General features: G+C 35.7%; 1 protein-coding gene and 1 pseudogene across 1 annotated transcript; both read left to right on the top strand.

Moving 5' to 3' along the window:
• Positions 1–20,133: 20,133 nt before the first annotated feature.
• Positions 20,134–21,157, top strand: LOC113326622 (annotated as a pseudogene).
• Positions 21,158–22,609: 1,452 nt separating this feature from the next.
• Positions 22,610–23,053, top strand: LOC113326341 (sulfated surface glycoprotein 185-like). The gene has a single exon (XM_026574087.1). The coding sequence runs from the start codon at positions 22,610–22,612 to the stop codon at positions 23,051–23,053; it is 444 nt and encodes a 147-aa protein (XP_026429872.1).
• The last annotated feature ends 419 nt before the right edge of the window (positions 23,054–23,472 follow it).

Here is a 23,472-nt window from a genome sequence, read left to right on the forward strand (position 1 = left end):
ACTTGATTTCTAGACCTCTTTGGAATTTGCTTGCAAAAGATGTTAAGTTTGTCTTTGATGATGCTTGTTTAGAGGCTTTTGAGAAGATTAAAACTTTACTCACTACTTCCCCGATAGTCCAGGCACCTAACTGGAACCTACCCTTTGAGATTATATGTGATTCTTCAGATTATGCTATAGGCGTCATTTTAGGACAACGAGAAAACAAATTACTTATACGTCCGATAAAAAACTAACGTCGTTGCTTCTCCTGCAACAAGTTCGAAGACATACTAGTAATTAATAACAAACACCAAGCATATTGTTGTAAGTAATTTAAAGTTTTATCAATATATCACTAATCCAATAAAAGCGAAATTCACATGGAGTATCCCCAAGAACTGAAACTGCTATAGAAGAAATCTAGGTAATATCAACTAAAACTTGAAGGTAATAATGGGAGTTGCTTAAATGATGCTAGTTTTAACTTGTAACTAAAAGTAACAAATCTAAAGTGGCAACCCAACTCAAGATAAAAATCAACAGGTTAAAAAAAAGTACAACAATGTACTATAATTGAAGAATATACAATCAAGCTAAGAATATAGGGAGGAAAACAAGATTTAAGAAATTTTGAGAAGAAACTTTGATCTACTTATTATTGCGATAAAGTGTACCTTTTTAACTAGGCTATGCCTTTTATGATTTTGATGTCTACTCTCTGAGTACTTTTATCTGTAATTTGGGAGTCCATGACTGGCAATTGCTAATTACTAGCTTCTTGTTTTTCTTTTGGCAATTTTCACTTATGATGTCTTTTTTCTCTTAATATAATTTTCCCTTTGTATGTCGGAAAAAAAAACAAAAAAAAAAAAACAATATTTAAGAAGTATCTATGATGCAAAACTAGAATTTTGCAGAGGGAGCTCATACAAGTTTAAATGGATTTAACCATATCAACCTGGAATTGAAATCGGCAGCCCCAACTGCTCCTTCCAAGTTCCAACTACTCGGTTCCCCTCATTAACATTACCCTCTCCACAGCCCGCCAATAAAAAAAACTATTCTCCAAACGCTCATCCAAAATTCTCAGATCTGAGATCTCCCTCTATTTGAATCGCGCAGCGGATCTAATTTACATTGGGGAAGGATTTCGATATCTTAGGGTAATCGAATTACAAGGTGGATAAATGTTGTAGTTTGTTTGTTGATTCATTTCGACAAGGGAACACCAGCACAATTGAAGAATCATCAATGGTGAAACACTTGTTTTTCAACTCTACTATTGTTTTACCATCAGAAGATCATACAATTCACAATCTGTTTGCATTTTTTTTAGAAATTTTATTGATTAGTCAGAGTTTAAGAAATAATCTTCAGCATCCAAATGAATACACTTAGATTTCTTTGTCGTTTGAATGAGACTGAAATTATCGAGCCTTTGATCCCGTTTATATTGAACATCGTTGCCTTTCAATGAGTTTAAGAAATAATCTTCAGCATCCAAATGAATACACTTAGATTTCTTTATCGTTTGAATGAGACTGAAATTGTCGTTGTTGTGATTTATTATGCTAGCAAAACTATGAATGATGCCCAAAAGAACTACACAACTACCGAGAAGGAACTTTTATCCATCGTGTTTGCCTTGGATAAGTTTATGTCCTACCTATTAGTATCTAAGATCATAATCTATACAGATCATGCTGCTCTGAAATACCTTTTATCTAAGAAGGATACCAAACCTAGATTGATTAGATGGATCCTATTGTTACAGGAATTTTCCCCAGACATTAGAGACAAAAAGGGTGCAGAAAATGTAGTAGCAGACCACTTTTCTAGGCTAGTTGTTAGTTCCCCTAGTGATTTCCTTCTTATAAGGGATAGCTTTCGTGATGAACAATTGTTCTCTGTTTCCCAATCACCTTGGTATGCAAATATAGTGAATTATCTTGTTACTGGTCGAACCCCTCAACATTGGGGTAAGCAAGATCATTCTATGTTTTTAGCCGAGGTTAAGCATTTCTTTTGGGACGATCCTTATCTGTTTAAGTATTGTCCGGACAAGATTACTAGGAGATGTGTATCTGAGAGTGACCAGTCTAGTATTATCTCCTTTTGTCATGAACATGCATGTGGGGGTCATTTTAGTGCTAAGAAGACTGCTGCTAAGATTTTGCAGTGTGGATTTTATTGGCCTTAGTCATGGTGTTTCTTGTGAGCGTTGCCAGAAGTTAGGAACCATTTCCCGTAGAAATATGATGCCTTTGAACCCTATTTTAGTGATTGAGGTCTTTGATGTGTGGGGCATTGATTTTATGGGTCCATTTCCTATTTCGTTTGGTTATCTTTACATACTTGTCGATGTAGACTATGTGTCTAAGTGGGTTGAGGCGGTTCCGTGTAAAACGAATGACCACAGGGTCGTAGTCCAGTTTTTGAAAGAGAATATACTTACACGTTTTGGTACGCCGCGATCTATAATTAGTGATGGAGGTTCACACTTTTGTAATAGACCGTTTGCTCTTTTAATGAAACAATACGGTATTACCCATAAAGTAGCAACCCCATATCACCCTCAGACTAGTGGTCAGGTAGAGGTTTCCAATAGGGAAATTAAACATATTCTAGAGAAAACAGTTAATCCAAATAGGAAAGACTGGTCATCGAGGCTTACTGATGCCTTATGGGCTTACCGTACTGCGTTTAAGACACCCATTGGAATGTCACCTTATCGTTTAGTGTTTGGAAAGGCATGTCACCTGCCAGTTGAGTTAGAGCATCGAGCCTATTGGGATATTAAGAACTTAAACTTTTCACTTGACAAGGCAGGAGCTCAAAGAAAGCTCCAGCTCAATGAGTTGGACGAGCTTCGTAGAGATGCATACGATAGTGCTAAGGAGTATAAGAACAAAATGAAACTTGTGCATGATAGGAATATTTTACGAAAGTCATTTTCTCCAGGTCAAAAAGTTCTTCTGTATGACACTCGTTTGTATCTATTCCCCGGGAAGTTGCGCTCTCGGTGGACCGGTCCTTTTGTGGTCCGCACTGTTTTTCCTCATGGCGCTGTTGAGATTGAGACACCATATGGTATTAGTTCTTTGAAGGTTAACGGTCAGCGATTGAAGCCCTTTTTAGAACCTTTTCCTACAGGTGATGTTGAGGAGGTCCCTCTGGAGGACCCTGTTTACCTTGATTGACCATCAAGGCGATTTTGTATGTTGTATAATATTTTTGTAGGTTTTTGGTTACACTTCACCCGGGTAATATCTTTTCGACTTCTCTCTTTACTATTTCCTCATGTTACTTATATTTTTGGTACTGTTCTTTGATTAGAAACATTGAGGACAATGTTAGATTTAAGTGTGGGGGTGGGGTAGAACTTTTTGTTACCTGTTCGTTGCAATAAATAAACTCCAGAGCCTAGAAATTTATCCCTATTAAGGATGGCACTAACCAATCTAAGTGGATGGAAGCATTTTGGTTGTAGGAGTTGAGGAACCAATCTGACTAGATGGCAACATCTAAAGAGTCTATTCATAAAAGCACAGAGCTCAGGTGTTAGAAATAACATGATAGTTTCACCATATCTCGTTGAGTCCTTTTCACTTCTGTTTTTATTTTGTTTTGTTTTTAAACTATGTTTCTTTTAAGTGATTAGATGGGTCTCACGATTCAATCTGAGACCAGACCATCAGACCAACTGTAATAAATTCAATAAAGTCGACCACTGGAACCCTTTTATATGCCAGTTGTGTTGACCTAGAGTTAGGATTATCGACCACTGGTACCCTTGTATATGCCAGTGTGTTGATATTAGTCAGACTGGTATCTCAGTCCATTAGGATAAGTTCATTTTGGCGGAGGCCTTCAGACAGATATGAGAAACACCGTTCACCTAGTAAACATCAAAACCATCTATGTTTTTCTATATCCATCTTATTGATCTATCCATGTGATTAGTTTTGACTCCGTATATTAATGTCCATAGTGCGACTATCTGAGTAGAGATCTGTCACTTCATATGAATTTTAGTATGCTTGAGTGCAAACTCGTGTACAACAATTGGAATTTCGCATCAGGGTACTTCCTCCTGTAGTCAATAAGTATGCCAACCAAGGAGATTCTTTAGTGCCTTCCAAGGTTCTGTATAGATAGCTAGGGTCTGGAGTATAAAGGTTTTGTGGGTATACCTCTGGTAAGCCCTCCGGAGATAACACTCCGCCACTAGGGACACCTAGGGGTTTAAAAGATTATTGCATACGCTAAATGCAATCGACGATGCCTGCGACAGTGAGTTAGGATTTTATTTCTATTTTATTTTTGCTCGAAGACTAGCAAATAATAGGTTTGGGGGTATTTGATAGACACATTTTTGTTTCCGATTTATCTCGATTCTATATATTGTTAGGGCTCATTTTTGTACTTATTATGATGTTTTATTTATTTGTAGGTATTTTTGGCCAATAAACATTTTTGGAAAATATTGGCTCGGAAAGTTGTCGGAAAGCACCCGGAGGACATTTGCTATTCGGACTCTCACTTTGGATAAGGGGTAACCTAATTACTAAGGGGCATCCCATTTCCATGAAGTTGCTAATCGCACCCCTACCCTGGGTAAGGGGCAACCATCTTCAACATTTCAAAAACCAGGTTTTGGCGGGAAAATAGGTGCAGTGAAGAACAGTTTTGGAAATCGTGATTTGGAGGAGTTTGAGGTCGATTAAACCTCTGATTTTCATAGGATAGACTCCTTATGGGTCTAGGAATCTGATATGGGTGTTTAAATCGATTAGATTGGGCTCAATCGGCGGATTTTTCTCACAATAGAAAATATGGAAAGTCACGTGTGTGACCTGTTTTAGGGAATTTTGGAGAGATTAAAGTGCTGTAAACTTTCCCAAAGATTTGTATCTATCTAAGGAAGAGTTTATAATGAAAAGGAAAGCTCAGAAACGCGTAGAAATTCTAAAACAAGAAATTGCCGCAACTTGGCCGTGAATAGAAGGAAAGAGATTTTGGAAGATTTGGGAGAGATTTAATCGGTATTTTTGATACAAATAGATGTCTTGGGTCATATAGAAGAGGTGTCGGGAGTTTGGGGACCTAAGGAGAGCCAGAGAAGAAGAAATCAGAGCTTTACCAAACTCTGTTTCTGCTGCTGCTGCTGAAGAGGAAGAACGCGAAGAACATTGACGCACAGGAGACAGTTGCAGAACAGTGTCGTTGTTTAACAGCTGAAGAACATTAAGCTGTGCAGTGCAGTCGTATTTTAGGGTCTTAAAATCAGCGACAAAGCAATAGTACTTACAACAGTTTTCTGTAACAGTTCCATTGTAACAGTTGTTTTGCAACACCAATACACTGTTGCAAACAGTCTGTGTTATTACTTTTCACTCTTTTAATCATCTTTTGAGCAACAAACACATATTTTGAGATCATGATTAATATGAGGAGCTAAACCCCATTGATGAGGCGATAAAGGAAGCTATTTTTCCAAGAAAAAGTGGTATATTCTATTTTATCTTTTTATTTGCAATAATTATATGATTGTTTTCCTTGAACTATTATTTAATATGATTTTTATTTGAGTGATTGTGATCTATTTTTATGGAGTATGCTTAGTTTTAAGACTTTTTATGCTTCATACTTGGTATTTACAATTACTACTTTTGAAAATCTACTTGTTGCAATATTTTAGAATCAAATTAAATGAGAAGATTGCATAAATATAAGTATTGGTTTAATCACTTTGAACTTGGAAAATAGTGGAATCTTAGCCTCAGTGTTTCTTTTAGTATTGATATCATATTTGATTGATTTTGCTATAATTTTTAGTGAGTTTTCTATTTTAATATTATAATTTAAATCTAATTAATATCCTTCACAAGTCTGAGAATCGAACCACTTTTACCACTATCTACAAATCACAACACATCCTTAATAGGGATAAATTTCTAGGATCTGGAGTTTAATTGTGCAACTAAAAAGTTTCTCTTATACCCCCAAACTTAAATCTAACGTTGTCCTCAATGTTCTAAAGATCAAATTAAAAGCATGAACAAGGAGATAAGGAAAGATATTACCGTGTTGCATGAGAATGGGTTACCTCTCAATAAGTGCTAAGTTTAATGTCTTCAGCCATACTAAGAAAGGATTAGTCACCTTATAAAATCATAAAGTAATAGCCAAAATATCTGTGGGTCATCAAAACCAAATAGAGCTATCACAAGTAAAAGGAATTTGCAACATGCCAAGAAAATGAACAAATAAAGCACACCCTTGTCTAGTTTCCTGTTTAAGACAACTACATCTAGTTGTGGTTCAGGTTCAGGATCTATAACTGGGTCCAAATAAAATATTTGCATGGGTTGCGTTTCCTCACAGGTTAGATCCAAATGTTCAGGTTCTAGAGTCTGGAAAAACTCAAATAAAAACTTACAAGAACATAATAATAACCTGAATAATTGAGGATCCTCTAAGTCAATCAGATTTGACTTACACGGCTGACCACAATGAGAGTGGTGATCTTCCTTAAACAAGTATGTCGACCCTAATCTCCTAAAATAATTAGGTTTAGTCTCAAAACTTAATATTCGACACATTTGAAAATCAAACATTCCCACATTTGGGAGAAAAATTTTTGGTGGGAAAACAAAGTCAATCTGGGTATCATAGCCTGGGTAAACCACATCAACCAGAGGATGGGTTTCTAATAACTGAAATTTCTTGTGGACATCACTTGGTTCAAGAAAACGTGTATGAAGATAATCTTGTAAAAATGGTTGAGGCACATATGTCAAGTCCCAAGTGAGGGATCTCTGTAAGAGCTAAAGATAAGGCACAAGTAGAATTATAATCACCCCCAAACTTAGAGTTTTGGGTGTCTCTAGATAGACTAGCTACAATTTCCCTAATTTCTAGATCATCAGATTCATGAAAATGGTCAATTGATTCTTCTAAGTCGGGTACATCCTCACTCATCTCGGTGAGTTCATTTTCTTTTTCTAAGTCTATTGTTTCTAAATCGCTAGACTCAAAATATACTCGTTCCTCTAAACCATTATTAGCTTCGTAATCAAAAGGAAATACTACATCGTCTAAAACGGGGGTATCTCTAGTCAAATCCTCGTCCTTTTGAATAGGTGAATAATTATTAAAATTATTTGGATTTGAACTAGAAATAATATTATTATTAAGCTCAATTGGAGTAACAAATTCCTGATCACTATGCCTATTTATTTCAAATTCTTCATCAACACTATCCTCATCATAATCATTATAATAACATGAAAATGGTTGAACCTCATCTAAACAACAAGTAGTGTTACCAATTATATCCTCGTCATCTTGATTATGCAAATAACTATCCTTATTTTCAAGTGTACTATTGGAGACACTGTATTGAAAATTAAGATTATTTCGAGCAATTCTTTCGTTCATCTCAGCTATTATCTTGAGGAATTTCTCTATAGAAATTTTTCTTTCGTCATAAACTAAGTTATTCATCTATGCTATCCTACGTGTCGACTCTTCTAATTTCCTGAGAGACTCTTTTAAAGGAGAAATATAAGAATTTTGCTCATATGACCGGTGCGTATGTGGATAGTAATTGGGCTCACCATGGTATGGACCATAATCTTCAAAAGGCTGATGTTCCCAACCACTATTCACACTATTGTCAAAGTAGTAACATCCATTTTGAAACTCAGTCGGATATTTGTTGTATTGGCTATTGTAATACCAGTTCGACATTCAACTGCAGGGGTGTGAGTTGTCACACAAAATAAAACCCACTGACAGGGGATTCGTGGGTGGATAGAGTCTTACCTCCCGTACCAGACGGGCGATGAATCATTGAAGTCGACTCAGGCCACCGACTCCAATGTCAGTGTACGAACCCGAGGGGCCGAGACAGTATCGTAATTGTCGTCCTTCCCTGCAAACAGTTTATATTTAATTTTTAACCCTTCCTTAGGGTTTCAAAATAATAATAATGTCCAGTACAAAAATAAAGTCCAAAAATAAAAATGTCCAAAAAGGAAAAGAAAAATTACAAAAATAAAATCATATTTACAGTTTCTAAAAATAAACAAAATAACTATATGCAAAATCTTCTTCTTCACTCATTTCGGATTCCACTTTTATTTCCTTCTTTGGCGATGCTTTCTTTTTACAGCACTTTTTCTTTCCTTGTAGCTTCACTCCAAATCTGAAAAGAATCGAAATATACCGAAACACGTAAAAAGGAACAAAAAAGAATAATAAGAATAAAAATAAACTTAAAACAAATCTAAATACGAATCCGCGTCGGCGGCGCCAAAAATTGATGTAGTTTTGAAAGTGATAAGTAGAAGTTCGTTCAAAGACTTGTAAAGATTTGATTTCCGACTTAATTTTTGTTTCACTTAATGGTACAAGAGACTGAGACTCAGGATTCCACCAATAAATCCATTCATGCGATTCATATAGTTATTCTAGACAATTATAGCTCAAATAGAATATTGACTCTGTTTCTTTGCCAAGGTAGATTTTTGAAAAGCAACGACTATAAATCTAAAGCATGGGATATTCAAAAGACTTAACCTAAGTATAACCCATAAATTGAAATCACAACCGTTCAACAAAAACCATAAAACAATTAATAATCCTTGCAAAAAGTCATGAAAGAATTAAATATAATTACCACACGCATGAAAAATGGCTTCCTCCGTCATCCCAGTATTGGGGTTTAGCTCATGATGTCGTACAAACTCTCAAAAGATAGAAACATGGCTCAAAGAGTGTTTAAAGATGGAAGTAAAGGAAAATCACCAAAACAGATCAATTGCAACGTTTATATGTGTGGCAGATCGATTGTTACTAACGATACAGAAGATGTAAGACTGCTGGGAATGATACTATGTGTGTCGTGAATAAACCACACTTTTCTGCGACTCACATGGAGGTAGAACCAAAACTTGTTTTGGTAGAACCGTAAACCCATGATTGTGATTGAATGTTGGTTTGATCAATCACATAGTTCTTGAAAGTCATATGAACCAACTCTAAACTTGTTTGGAAGTGTGGCAAATCGGTTTCAAGGTTGTATGTGTCAAAGAGAACTTACAAAGTAAAGATGTCGACAAACTTTGAACACGTGATGTGAATGTTTATTTCTTTAATTGTTCAAAGATATTCCTTAACGTCTAATGGAAGAAAATCCCAGGATCGAAACATAAGTAAGTTAAGAATCTTTTAATTAAGGTTATTAATTTCATTTTATAGGGAAATTACAGAATTAGTAATGTGCATTTACTAATTAGATTTTCTGAGAGATTTCGATCGTTATTTTTGGACAGAGCATTTCCAGGAATTATGAAAACCGAATCTGTTCTTTAATGAATATCTTGAGAATATTTTCGGTTTTGGAAATTCCTTGGTGTCCAAACTTCCTTCTCTATAAATACTCGAAGTTTGCTTTTCTAGCAAACTAATGCTTCGTAACAACAGATTTACTCTTTTGTTGTTGTTACTGGTGTAGCCGCCTATTCGGAGAGGAGAGTAACCTAATTAGGTAAAATCTATTACGGACGCTCAGTTTAAAGTCTTCTTTGGGATTGAGAAGCTCTAGCATGTACCGTTTGTGGGAAACTAGATAATTGTGGTTTATCTTTTGTTTTCGATTGATCTGATTGACTAACGGTGGCTGAAATCTGATTACACCTAGTTTGTTTATTCTTGAGAATCTTCTCTTCTGATATAAGATTCACTAAAGCTAGTTCAGAGTTTCGACAGGGATCTTTAGACTATTGTTAGTTCTAAAGACGATCTTGTGATAATCCATTGTTAACAGACTCCGTTATGTGCGTGATTGATCACAAGAGATTCAAGTGATTGTGTGCAGGTTTTTATTGAAGATTTAAGAAGATTTTATGACAAAGAAGATATTGAAGAAATGACTTGGGTTTTATAATCTTTGGTGTGCACAATACTTGTTTCGGTAAAACAGGATCCTATTAATAATCGGTTTATCCTTGTGGTAGATTGGATTGATTAATTGAGTAGATCGGCATCAAAATAATTCTTAGGATTAAAGGTGTTGTTGGCTTAATTTTAAACGATTATTTGGGTGATTGAACATAAGATAGATCTAAGGACCTGACGAAGGAGTTTATGTTGAGATAAATGGAAGAGCCTTTGTCCGACTCATATCTGATGTAGTTTTGAGAGTCATAAGTAGAAGTTCGTTCAAATACTTGTAAAGATTTGATTTCAGACTTAATTTTGGTTTCACTTAATGTTACGAGAGACTGGGACTCAGGATTCCACCAATAAATCCATTCATGCGATTCATATAGTTATTCTAGACAATTATAGCTCAAATAGAATATTGACTTTGTTTCTTTGCCAAGGTAGATTTTTGAAAAGCAATGACTATAAATCTAAAGCATGGGATATCAAAATACTTAACCTAAGTATAACCCATCAATTGAAATCACAACCGTTCAATAAAACTCATAAAACAATTAATTATCCTTGCAAAAAGTCCTGAAAGAATTAAATATAATTACCACACACATGAAAAATGGATTCCTCTGTCATCCCAATGTTGGGGTTTAGCTCATGACGTCGTACAAACTCTCAAAATATAGAAACATGGCTCAAAGAGTGTTTAAAGATGGAAGTACAAGGAAAATCACCAAAATAGATCAATTGCAACGTTTATATGCGTGGAAGATCGAGTGTTACTAACGATATAAAAGATGTAAGAATGCTGGGAACGATACTATGTGTGTCGTTGATAAACCACACTTTTCTGCGACTGACTTGGGTCGTCCAATGTTCTTCAGCTTCGTCTTCTTCCTCCTGCTGCTGCAACTTTCTCTGCAGCGTGATTTCTTCGTACCAGAGCCTCCTCTAAAAATACGTAAAGGCCCCAAACTACCCAACAATCCCTCCTGACTCCCACAGCTCCTCTTTATATACCACAGGTCAAAAATCCAGCGAGTTAATCCTCTTTTTTTCTTTCACATAAAGTTACGGACTTTCCTTATTTCTCTCCTCTACGCGTCCTCCGAGTTTCCCAAACTCTTCCAAACTTGATATATATGAATTAAGCAGAAAATCTTCTCCCATTCCCCACGTAGTTTCCATATTTGATAATCCATAAAACCCGTAAATACCAACTTCTTGTTTTATCGAAACCCATGATAATCCTCTATTTATTCGAATCTAAACCACATAGCAGCCCATATACCTTTCCTGTTTTATTGCAACAGACTACTACCAATCCGTATCCATGAAAGAAACCGTGAAAATCTCGTCCAAGTAAATCCAGAAAAGTCCGCAACTTGTTTTCTCCCCTGTTTTATCGTACATGACCGTAACTTCCTTCTTTTTCGAAATGAAATCCTTCACCTATCCCGTGTTGCCCTAACAGGACTAAAGCAAACGAAATCGGAGATTGAGTCTCGTTAAAAACACTTCCAAAATCCGATCAAACTTCCATACAAGTGACAACTTGTTTTCCCGCCAAATTCTTTGTTCGAAAGTGAAGAAGAAATGCCCCCTAACCAGAATAGGGTGCCATTAGCCGTGGGGTGCAAATAGTAGATCTGGGGTGCATATAGTGAGGGGTTACCCCTTATAAACTGAGTGCCCATTATCCAAAATGGGAATCCGAATAGCAATTGTCCTCCGGGTGCTTTTATCAACTTTTCGAGCCAAATTTCTCCGCACAAGTGTATTTCTCTAAAAACACCTACAAAGGCATAAAATAACCAAATAAGCACAAAATAGAGAACTAACAATATATACAATTGGGATCAAAATAGACACATAAATGAACCTATCAATATCACTTGGTTGAATAGAGTTGATACCAAACAGATTTGTTGTTCCTTTACTGTTTGGAATACGAACCAAAGGAATTGTTCCAAGTACGTGACTTATTTATAAGTTGGAGGCATGGGAATACAGAAGGAACTAGGTGAACTATAGGGTTAGTTACTTGGTCTCAACTATATGAAGTTAGTGTAATTTTGTGTAGCGGCTTAATCCTGAGAATATTCAATTCTGGACTAGGTCCCGGGGTTTTTCTGCATTTACGGTTTCCTCGTTAACAAATCTTGCTGTGTCATTTACTTTTATATTCCGCATAATAATTGTTTTATTATAATTAAAGTAAACTACACAAACGTTAATTCATATTTACTTGATAAGCAATCCTATTGTGTTTGGTTAAGTACGAACCTTTGTATCAAGTAAACATACTTCGTTGTTGTATTGTCTCGATATCGTATCCATAGACGATCACACGAAATGTGAACCGATTAGTTGTATTGTCTCGACTCAGTCCATAGACAATCACTTTCGGAGAAAGGACTTATAGGTAGGAAATGTTTTAGCTTGAGGCATATTTGGGTACCCTCGCCTATTCAGAATGTTTACTGATTTTTATTTTCTAAGAGATTCAACCAAGTTAATAAGCCTGAAACTAGTGTTTCTTTTCTGTTTACTTACCTACTTCGATGTGTTAAACTATTTCCAAGAGCAAAGCTAACAACTTGTAATTTAATAACATGTTTGTGATGCATCTCTTCTTTGGTCTTGTTATCCTCTTAATTATCAGAAGTTAATTACCTATTTTTTGTTGGTTGTGTTATAGCTTTGTGCAGCAAAGAGCTCATGTATCAGCAAATTTCTACGTCGATTTTCCCATTTCAATGCTAATCAACTTAGTGAGCCCGCCCCTCTTTATTGGGAGGATACTTTTACTGATTGAAGGTGTTAGTGGCATTGTATGTATCCCTCGTCAAGTCATCATTCAAACCTCAGATTTTCTTGTTCTGTATCCACTTTATGCGTTGTAATTCTCAGACTTACGAGAATTCCCCCCTCGCTACCCTTGTCAGTTGCAGATGACGGTTTAATTGGTGTTTCTTTCGGCTCATTATAAAATTCTACAGGGGCATCCACTTGTAAGTTGTAGGTGCTTTGCTTCTTTACATTGGCTGCTACCAGGTATGCATGATGTATACTTGTTATATAGATTTCATTATGACATGTTGGCATATCCTAGATCTTCTAAAATAGAGAAATTACCCTGAATATCATAATTTCAGAGTAGTACCAGTTGTAGCCCATAAATTGTTTTGAGTTGCACCACATATCCAAGTTGTTTTATTCCTCCTCTTCTTCTTGCCATATAGGAAGAATTCCACATAAACTACCAGATCTAGTTTATTTTCCTGCAACAAAGTGAATAATATAGCTACTACTTCATCATCTTTTATTCTTAATTTCTGGATTTTCTCGATGAATTCTTAGTGGGTTTTGTGAATTTGGTACAGGGAATTCAATATCAAGTTCTTGCATTGTTCTAGAAAATGTTTTCTTGTTTTTTCTCCCTTAACAATGTGAGTAGTACTACTTCATATATTCTTTGTCTCTGGGTTTCTAATTTTTTCATGAATTTTTAGTTGGGGTTTTGTGGATTTGATACACGAAATTCAATCCTAAGTTATTATATTTTCTTCAACATTTTATTATTAAATCAATTCTTTTTTCTCCTATAACAATGTGAGTTCATTATCTTAATTCTATTCAGAATTCAACTTTTTGATTCTTCATGAATCTTGATGTATAATCATGCATGTATGTGCAATTCAGGTCGAAATTTAGTTCAGTACTATTTGCATTGCCCAGAGAGAGTGAAGAATTGTCATCTGACAATGAAGAAGAACATATAATGGTTCTTCAATTTCGTCAGATAATGAAGAGTATGTGGTTATAGAAGCCACACTTGATGAAGAGTTTTGGGTAAGTAATTTTGAAATCTTGCTTTTAGTTTGTGTATCTGAATAATAAGATTAGAAACTGATGTCTGGTAAGCAATGTTCATGTGAATGTCGGGTGTAACTCTATATGATGTATTCAAAATACAGTGGTGCAGCATCTGATGTGCGGTCATGTGGACATGAATTGCTAAGATGTGTATCTAAATTGTCTTATTTGATGCGTGTCTGAATTTCCTTGCTTCTATTTGTTTCCAAGGCGTGTGAACGGATGAATTGACATCAAAACTAGACACTTCAGATAATGTAATTTATATACATGAAAGTTTCTTTGAGACTGTAAGATATCGACTTACAATCACTTTGTTTTGACAGTTGGTTAGACCAAGAACTAGAGGTGATCGTGGGGAGGTTCAACTGGATCAGATGCTGCTTCTACTATTACAGCTGTGTCAAGAGGATTCCATGGAAGAGTTGGGTCTATGGGAGGTCTTGGCGGAGCCGCACCAAGTACTAGTTCAGGTAAACTATTAGTGATGGTGGGGGAGCTTCACCAATCCCAAGTGCTAGAACTGGAACAACTAGGTGGATCGCGAGTGCTAAGGTGATCCAACTACACGTGAGCACAAGTGCTCACAAAAACTTAGCTGGTTTTGGATGTAAGTTGTAAGCCTGATACGAGGATCAGTAGAGATCAGTTGTTGGGTTGAATGTAGCTGGTGCACGTTTTTGTAAAAGAAAAAATAAAATAATAGGAAGATTTTATACAGGAATATACATATTTTTTTAATTCTGTTCATTTTTTTTAATTCTCATTAGATATTTTGGAACGGATATAAAAGTTGCATAAATTAAATTTTCCATTGCACAAATTAGTCTATCAGTTGCTCCAATTACATAATAAAACGTTGCACAACCAATTGAGAAACGTTAATTTGTGCAACGTATTTTGACGTTGCACAAATATTTGCTACGCCATATTAGCAACGGATGTTGGAGTTGCTTAAATTCATTGCAACTCATATATCCGTTTCAAATCATCTGTTTTGGTGTAGTGAATGTAAATGTGAAGTGACAAAGGATAATCAATTTTCAGAATGTACACTGATGTCGCTAAAGTGATGAGATCACACATACCAGCTGCAAACCTACTTGCAAGGTTACGAATCCTCAATAAGGGATATACACCATAGACTAAGGTGTTGCAACTACACTTAGTGGAAGTGCGGTTGAGGCCATGGCTCCATAAAGGAAGATGGAGAGACCACCAGGTTCGATCAGTGCTCACCTAGAAAGGAAGTAGATGAGTAAGGCACAACCTATAATTTGTATCATTAATGAAATCATCTCATTTGATTGTCTCTGACTATGTATATGAATCAAAACTGGAGGACGCTCCGAAGTTTAATGATTCCAGAGGACAATGAAATCCTAAAGGATTATGAGAACACACACGAGTCATTGGAAAGATCGTGCGAGCATATTAATGATTATTTTTATATATATTTGCTCAAGGAAATAGAGAAGTATGAGATCGAACCATGTTTTTTATTATTTAATGTCAACAAAGAGCATATTTGGCCTACACAATCCAGGTAGAACTTGGTTCTTTGACAAATATATAGGTATTTGGTGTGGTGGTTCTAACCAACCAAGTTTAAAGCCTATGGGACATACATGATTATTTGTCATAAAGCACAATGGGAATAATGAAGTATCAAGAATCGCCTTGTGGCGCGAGGTTTTCTCACAAAGCCCTGGAATTGTCCTCTAGTAATGAACGTTATAGCGTTCCGCTACTTAGTTAGTTTGGTAATTTCAAAAGGACTTAAAATGAAGTATATGTGTATGGTTGTTACATATCTCTTAAAGAATCAAGAGATAGTATATATTTACAAAAGTACTTGATAGCCTTTTGTTTCCAAAATCAAGTAACTCTAAATCACAGAGTGTGTTTACAGTTAGATAGAACACTCACTTATAGATTAAAGTAATCAGGCGGATGTGGTATACCCGTCTAAGTGGCTATTTGATTTGGAGGGGATAGACAAGTAAGCTATTTTTCCTTGCGTATTCACAAGAAAGTTCTTGATTTGGAATTTTAGCTATCTATGTCGATGGTACAGACATGATGGGTACTCTTGATGTAATAAGAGACCTTAAGAGATATTTGAAATCCGAATTTGAGATGAAAAACTTGGGAAAGCTCGACCGAATACTGAGCTTGTGGTATATTATTCCACCAGTTTGCATATGTCTAAAGTTGTCGGGAAATTTAACAAGGACATGCATCCTGATAGCACTCCCATGATTAGTAAGTAAATGAACATTTCATCTAAAGAAAGATGACGAAGATGTGTTGGGATATGAAATTCCCCTATCTAAGTGCAATAGACGCATTGTTGTACATAGCATAATGTATTCGACCAAATGTTACATCCTCAGCGAACTTGTTAGCTAGATATAGCTCACACCAACGCAACGTCATTGGAATGGTATAATGAACGTAAGCATATACTTAAAAGTAACCACTGACATGAGTTTGTTTTATCCATGCAAAGACATAAAAAAAAGGAATGCTAAAGGAACTGCAATCCAAAGGTTGTTGATTATGAAGGAAAAATAATATCTTCTCCAACAAAAGTAATCAGGGGGGAGATATGGTAGATTATTTTCTAAGTCATTACCGATATTCATTTTCTAAAAGTACATGACTAAAGGAACTGTCTAGAACAACACTGAAAGTAATCAGGGGGAGATGCCGACATCAGGGGGAGGATCCAAGGATATGATGTCGACATATTTTATTTTGAAACTGAAGCTGTGTTGTACTCTTTTTCCTTTTGATCGAGAATAGTTTTTCCGACAGGGTTTTATTACTCGACAAGGTTTTTAGCGAGACATCACTAAAAACATCAAGTATGTTGAACTTTGAAGACATAAAGATCGCGTTGATATTACTGAAAATATCTGAATCAAATAAATGAAACACGATATTCTATTAAGAAACGTAACTTCCAGAATCAACAACATGGACTTATAAACATTCAAGTCACCAAACTAAAGTGTGATAAACTCCTTTTGACTGCATTAGACTAATGGAAATTGTCTGACATCATGGGGAGCCTCTAATGGTGTGTTCAACTCTTTTCTTTCACCGAGGTTACTTTTGCCCACAGGGTTTTGTTACTCGGAAAGGTTTTTAATGAGACAACAACAAACAACGGGAATGTAATTTCCCAACTAAGTCTGTTGTCTTTCCCACGAGGATTTTCTGCATTAAGAGTTGTGAATAAACTAGTCAACTTCAACGGAGCAAAGTGATCATCTGCAACAGATCACCTTTACTTGCATCTGTCACGTTGTAATCTTTTCCCTCCTTAAAGGTTTTATCCCACTGGGTTTTCCTTGTCAAGGTTTTAGTGAGGCAACATATTGGAGTCCAACTATGTTTAAAGTTTGCTTAATATTGTACTCTTTTTCTTTAGTTCAGGTTTTATCCATCTGAGTTTTCCTGATGAAGTTTTAACGAGGCAATTAACTTAGACTCGTCGACCTTTGAAGATTGTATTGCATGTGATAAACTACATGTAAAGTACGAGACAACATGTGAAGAGTTGTACCAAGGTTTTATCCCACTGGGTTTTCCTTGTCAAAGTTTTAGTAAGGCAATTTATTTCGGCACAAGTCATCAAGGAGACAACGACATTTGAAGAACTACATTCGAAGCACTATATATGAAGCACTACATCTGGAGTTCCATTGTTGAACCGCACAAGGGGGAGTGTTATAGGGCCTATGGTCCATGGATGTGCGGTCCATTAGATGACTAGATTTTGGACGGTTTTTTGGGGATCGGCCTTTTTTGGGGGGGGACCATCGTTTTATTTTGGGTAAGAAATTAGAAGTAATTCTAGGTCACCCCTTATCTGAATACTTATCTTAATACCAAAATTACCCTCCTAATTATTTTTGTATAATGATTAGTTAGTGTGATTCATCATTGATTAAGGTTAAATTAATAGATTGTTTTTTTTTAAGAAGTAGAATTATTGAGTGACTAAAGTGATAGAAGAAGAAGAAGATGAAGAAGAAATTATTTTGAGATGGGTGAATATGGAGAAAAAACATCCTCTGGGTACCGAAGTATGCTTGTAACTTAGTGAATGTTGTTATAAATGGCCTAAAATATCTTCAAAATCAAAATTGTAACAAAAAAATTTCAACCAGGTCAACAAAGTTCGGTTATATTATATGAAGAACGTGTAACCGAACTTTCTGCAAATGCAGTTCGGTTAATAAATCCAAAATCACAGGCAAGTGAACCAGAACTTTAATTGAGTTTTTGTTTGTTCGGCTAGCTGATGAAAAATCAAATGTAACAGAACTCATTATATATGTTTTCAGAGTAAAGTTCGGTTAGGATTTTTTGTTTTGCAATTAAACCGAACTCAACATTTGGCTATATAGAGAAGAGTTCGGTTTTGAAATTATTTTTGCGAGTTAACCGAACTCATTATATAGGTTTTCATAGAAAGTTCGGTTAGGATTATTTTATTTTATTTGCGATTAAACCGCACTCAACATTTGGCTATATGGAGAAGAGTTCGGTTTTGAAATTATTTTTGCGAGGCAAAAAAAAATTCTTAGCCGAAGTGTTCTTCATTTTTAAAAGTTTGGTTGTAAAACTAGGGTTTTTTTCAAAATTATCCTAACCGAACCTACTACTGTAACCTCCAAATTCAACATATTTTGATGACTACAGTTCAAAATTTCAATCAAAAACGAATTAGAAGTAATGGATTTGTGGGAATATACTTATGGGTAGGTTTGTTTATAAAAGATCGATTAATTGACGATGAAAATTCAATGAATCGACGACGATGAAAATTTGATGATTTTGATTAGATTTGTAAATGAGCAGGTTTAGATGATCATAAATTGATGAAGAGGAGAAAAATTGTAGAATAGAGGAAGAAGAAGTTGTAGATTAATTATAATTTTAATTAGGTAAAAGGGTAAACTAGTCATCTCCACCTTTTAGGACACCCCTTGTAATTATAGAGAAGGTGGCTTAATCAAATCATGGTCCCCTCAAAAAACCCATGGTTCCCAAAAAATCGTTCTAGATTTTCCCTTAAATATATATAAAGAAAATTATGTGTAATATATGATGCCTCTTTATCAATAAGAAGTTCTTCTCCTTCTCTAATTGTTACTCAAACAAAAAGGATTAATTTTAACTAACTGGATTCATTGTATTAACCACTAAGAAGAAAAAAAATACTGACCATCTTAATGTTTTAGTTACAGATGTACTTGTCTCATGGGATTAGAATAAAAATTAGTAGATTTTGGTTGTGGGTTTTTTCTTCGCTCTCTGATGTTACTGTTAATTACTGTTACGCTCTTTAAGGGTTTATAAAGTATAAATACACATCAACGGAGGATCCTTAATCCTTTACTGTCTATTAGATTATGGAATGGATCTTTTTAAATTTAATTATGGTGTAATATGTGCCTTTAGAGAACTTCCTAAAGACACTCCTCTTTTAAAAAGGCCGAACCCAATTGTCTACTAATAGAAATAAACACATGACAGATGAACAAGTTAAGAAGACATGGACTCACTAGTCAATGCACTTCTTGGAAATTAGCTAGTAGGAGAACAAATTTAACTACCTGGTCTACACTAGAAAAAAACTTTCTTTATCTCTCACGCCGGATTAGGAGAGTGACTAAAGGTGTACGCAAAGGAAGGTTCTGAATGGCTTGATGTAATGGGGTTCTTCTGGCTTCAAAGCCTAAGAGGTTTACTGTAGCAAATTAGCAATTCTTTAGAAATTTTCTTATACAACAAACAAAGGAGTTTGGTCAAAATTTCGTTTTACCAAAAAAAAGACGTTAATCAAATGTAAACCAGGAGAGCCTTAACAAAAATATCTTTCAGCCAAAAAAAGAAAAAAAAAAGCTTTAGCAAACATCGTAGACTACTAATTGATAAATTACCTAGCACTTGTCAAACTCTCTCAACTAACCTAACAAAAGCCAAACCTAATGGTAACTGGAATTGATCGACACCGAATTGCTGGAAGAAAGAGTTCTACTGAGTATCTATTCCGTTATTTGCAACTTTGAGATTTCCGATTCAAAATACGAGTCCCAAACATAGAGTATGCAAGATATGTATCGCATTAGTTCACTCGGTTCCACTAAGTTAGATTCTGTGTGGAGGAAAGTCACGTTTGAAATGAGACACACAAAGGTAAGAACTAGGAAAAAGAAACTTCCAAATTTGACCTAACATCTCAATTTAAAAGCTCTAGATACTCTTTACACCATGCATTATCAAGAAGCCCCATGCCTTAGCTCCTAGAGTTTCTCACTCCCAATCATTTATAAAACCCATACTCTCTACTCTTCAATCACCATATCCAACTACTGCAATTCCTAAAATCATGTCTAAGATTTATCCTCAACTCCAAGACATTCTTCATCTTCTTGTTGTTCTTCAAAGGATAGAGGTATTCACAATATGGATGAATTCATTAGTTATGCATGGTAATGGTTGCACTGTATTCGATTCGATTGGTCAAGTTGCTTATCGAATCGATAATTATGGTCGTAAGAATAATAATGAAGTTCATCTAATGGATGTGAATGGCAAAGTTTTATCCACTATCCTTAGAGAAGTAAGCAAAAAATTCACATGAATCACTTGTGCTATTTACTACAGAATTCGAGGTTAAGTTAATAATCATTTGCTTACTATTTAATAATCATGCAGAAATTACGTATCTTCGGACGATGGGAAGGTTCAAAATCAGGCAATGCTTTTAATGGGAAACCATGGTTCCAAGTCAGAAAATTCTTGAACCACGGTCTTGGAATGAACGTTACGTTGAGAAGCGAATCGGAGCAAACAGATTTGGATTATATAGAATGGAGAGATTAGAAGGGTGTAGCAAATTATCATGCAAGATAGTGGATGTCCAAACAGGAAAAATTATTGCAGAGTTGAAACAAAAACAATCGAGTGGAGGAGTTGTGTTAGGAGATGATGTTATGGGTTTGGCAGTAGAATCAAACGTTGATCATTCCTTTATCATGGGGTTTATTGTTGTGCATGGCCTGGTTAATGGAAAAATGTGAAGATATTTATTGGCCTTAAGGCTTAAACTAATTGATTCATTTCAGTAGTTCGATTGTACACCCCATGTGATGGCCATTCCAGACCACTCAATAAAAAAAAGGCCCGACTCTCGTATGCGATGCCATACGCATCGCACATACAATTTCGATATTTCCCCATGATACAATATTCGGAAAATTGGTCATATGTCCAAATATTTTTAAAACATGGTTCAAATGGACGAGTAAAAATTAGTATGGGTGAAACGGACACTAGAAAAATAGCAAGGATGAAACTGGATTTATCCTGACTTAAACTTAAAAAAATAGTAAGGATGAAACTGGATGCATCCTGATGTAAATTAAAAATAAAAAAAAAAAATATTTGAAAATGAGTAGGATAAAACTGTTTACATCTGGTTATTTTTACACTTTTATCCATTTAAACAGTATATCAAAATCTAAATATTCTTTTCATTCAGGAATTGTTGATTTTGGTCTTTTTAACCAATTTTGTGTAAAATACCGCGCTGGGAATCTTGTCTTTGTGTTTGTTTTTTTTTTCTTTTCCAAGATTACTTCTTATATACAGATCTTGTAATCTTCTGGAAGTGAGCTGGATTTCTTTATTTTTTTTTAGAAAATAAATACAAAAACCTTTGTTCATGACATGGATTCCGTTGTTCTTATCCGTATTCTTTTATTTAAAATTCAAATTGATTAAGAGACTGTTTACAGTGCCTGCCATTCATCCGAGGATACCAAATTACTCTCTGGTTATTAGGTGGTGAATATTATTTTTTTTTATTTTTTTTTATTTTTTAGGTGAAGTCATGAAAATATGTTTTGGTAAAGCCATGAAAATTAGTACTCATCTACCATTTGAGGTTTTGGACAGAAAAAATGGGTTCACTTCTTTATCTATTTATCTTTTTTATTATTTATTTTTATTTATAGTATTATTTTTTTTAGAGAAATGGTTGGTTAGTTCCGAAGCACTTCACATGCTATCGCAAAGGAATCTTCGTTTCAGTTGCCCATTTTTACCGAGAGAATCCAGCTAAACATTTACAGTAAATTAACAGAAAAATAAAGAAGACAAATATTTATCTTTTGATGTACATGAAATTTAATGAAGTTAGATCTGTTTTTCCTATAAGTAGACGTTCCTACTCAATACATGGTATGCATCCCAACCCTAAGTAGGGAAAGAAGAAGGGTTTTCACATTTCAATTCAAGTCATCGTCTAAATGATGGCAACTAAGATATCTTTAGTTGCAATTTTTCTCATTTCGGTTGCTAGCATATCATGTAAGTTAATTCGATCTATACTACTCTGTGCAAATCATTTAAGTATAAATGTCCGATGTGAGATATATTAGCTTCCTAAATTAATCGTCGATCTGTAGTAATGTTAATCGTAACGTCATTTGATTTGATATATTCAGTAGAAGTGGCATTGGCTCGATGGGAGGTAACCGAGATTTCGCCTCCGTGGAAGGTAACTGCGATCGCATCCTCATTGGGTGGAAAAGAGATATGTAATCCGCACGACATATACATATTGGTCAGCTGCTATCCCACACACAATTGCGTCTGTTGTCAACAAAACTGTAAAAAATATTGTGGCAAAAGCCCAGTGGTCAATCAAAAATGCACCCCAAAGGGAAGGCCAGGACCCAGTGCGAGTCTGGACTGTGATTGCTGCTGCAAAAATATGTCACCTTCACCTCCCCCTCCATCCCCACCACCACCCTCGCCTCCTCCTCCATCCCCCCCACAACCACCACCCTCACCTCCCCCTCCACCCCCGCCCTCGCCTCCACCTCCATCCCCACCACCACCACCACCACCCTCGCCACCCCCTCCGTCCCCACCACCACCACCTCCGCCCTCTCCCTCAGCCCCTCCACCATCCCCATCGCCCCCTCCACCAACACCTCCAATAAATATATGCAAAGCAGGGGAGGCTTTTATACCAACCCCCATAACCAGTTGTAGCCTTTGTACACGTGATTATTGTACAAGTCAATGTTCTGCAAGAGGAGCTTTATTAGCGAGAATGGGGTGCGTTCCTTCTCTATTATTGTGCAGGTGTTGTTGTAAAAGCCTTACATTGCCATCATCAACTACTGCTCTTGGTTCCTGGTCGACGCAATGAAGCTATCATCATCCAGTTATTAGCTAGTATGATATGAGATCCAGTTATTATCTTTAGTTAATGCGTTTAATAAGAAGAATGTACTTCATTTTCTCTCTTTAAGCATGTAGGTAGGGTTTTGTATCGTTCATCCTTGATAACCTATCGTTTTGGACCGATATGTGTATCATTGCAATTTTCTTTGATTAATAATCAAAGGTTCTTGTTTTAACTTCACTAATTAGATGATGAGGAATCTACATATGGTAAATGATGCAGATGAGCAGGCAATAGCCTATTTGGAGGCTAAAAATCCAAGTGTCGTAATTTAGATCCTTAGGGGTCCATTTCGATGGTAAACAAGCCAAAGAACAGGACAAGGCAATCAAGGTCTTCAGAATTTAGCCAAATTCCATCGTTTAGGGCATCAAACATACGTT

The sequence above is a fragment of the Papaver somniferum genome, unplaced genomic scaffold (genome assembly GCF_003573695.1).
Source record: "Papaver somniferum cultivar HN1 unplaced genomic scaffold, ASM357369v1 unplaced-scaffold_10, whole genome shotgun sequence".
Taxonomy (NCBI): domain Eukaryota; kingdom Viridiplantae; phylum Streptophyta; class Magnoliopsida; order Ranunculales; family Papaveraceae; genus Papaver; species Papaver somniferum.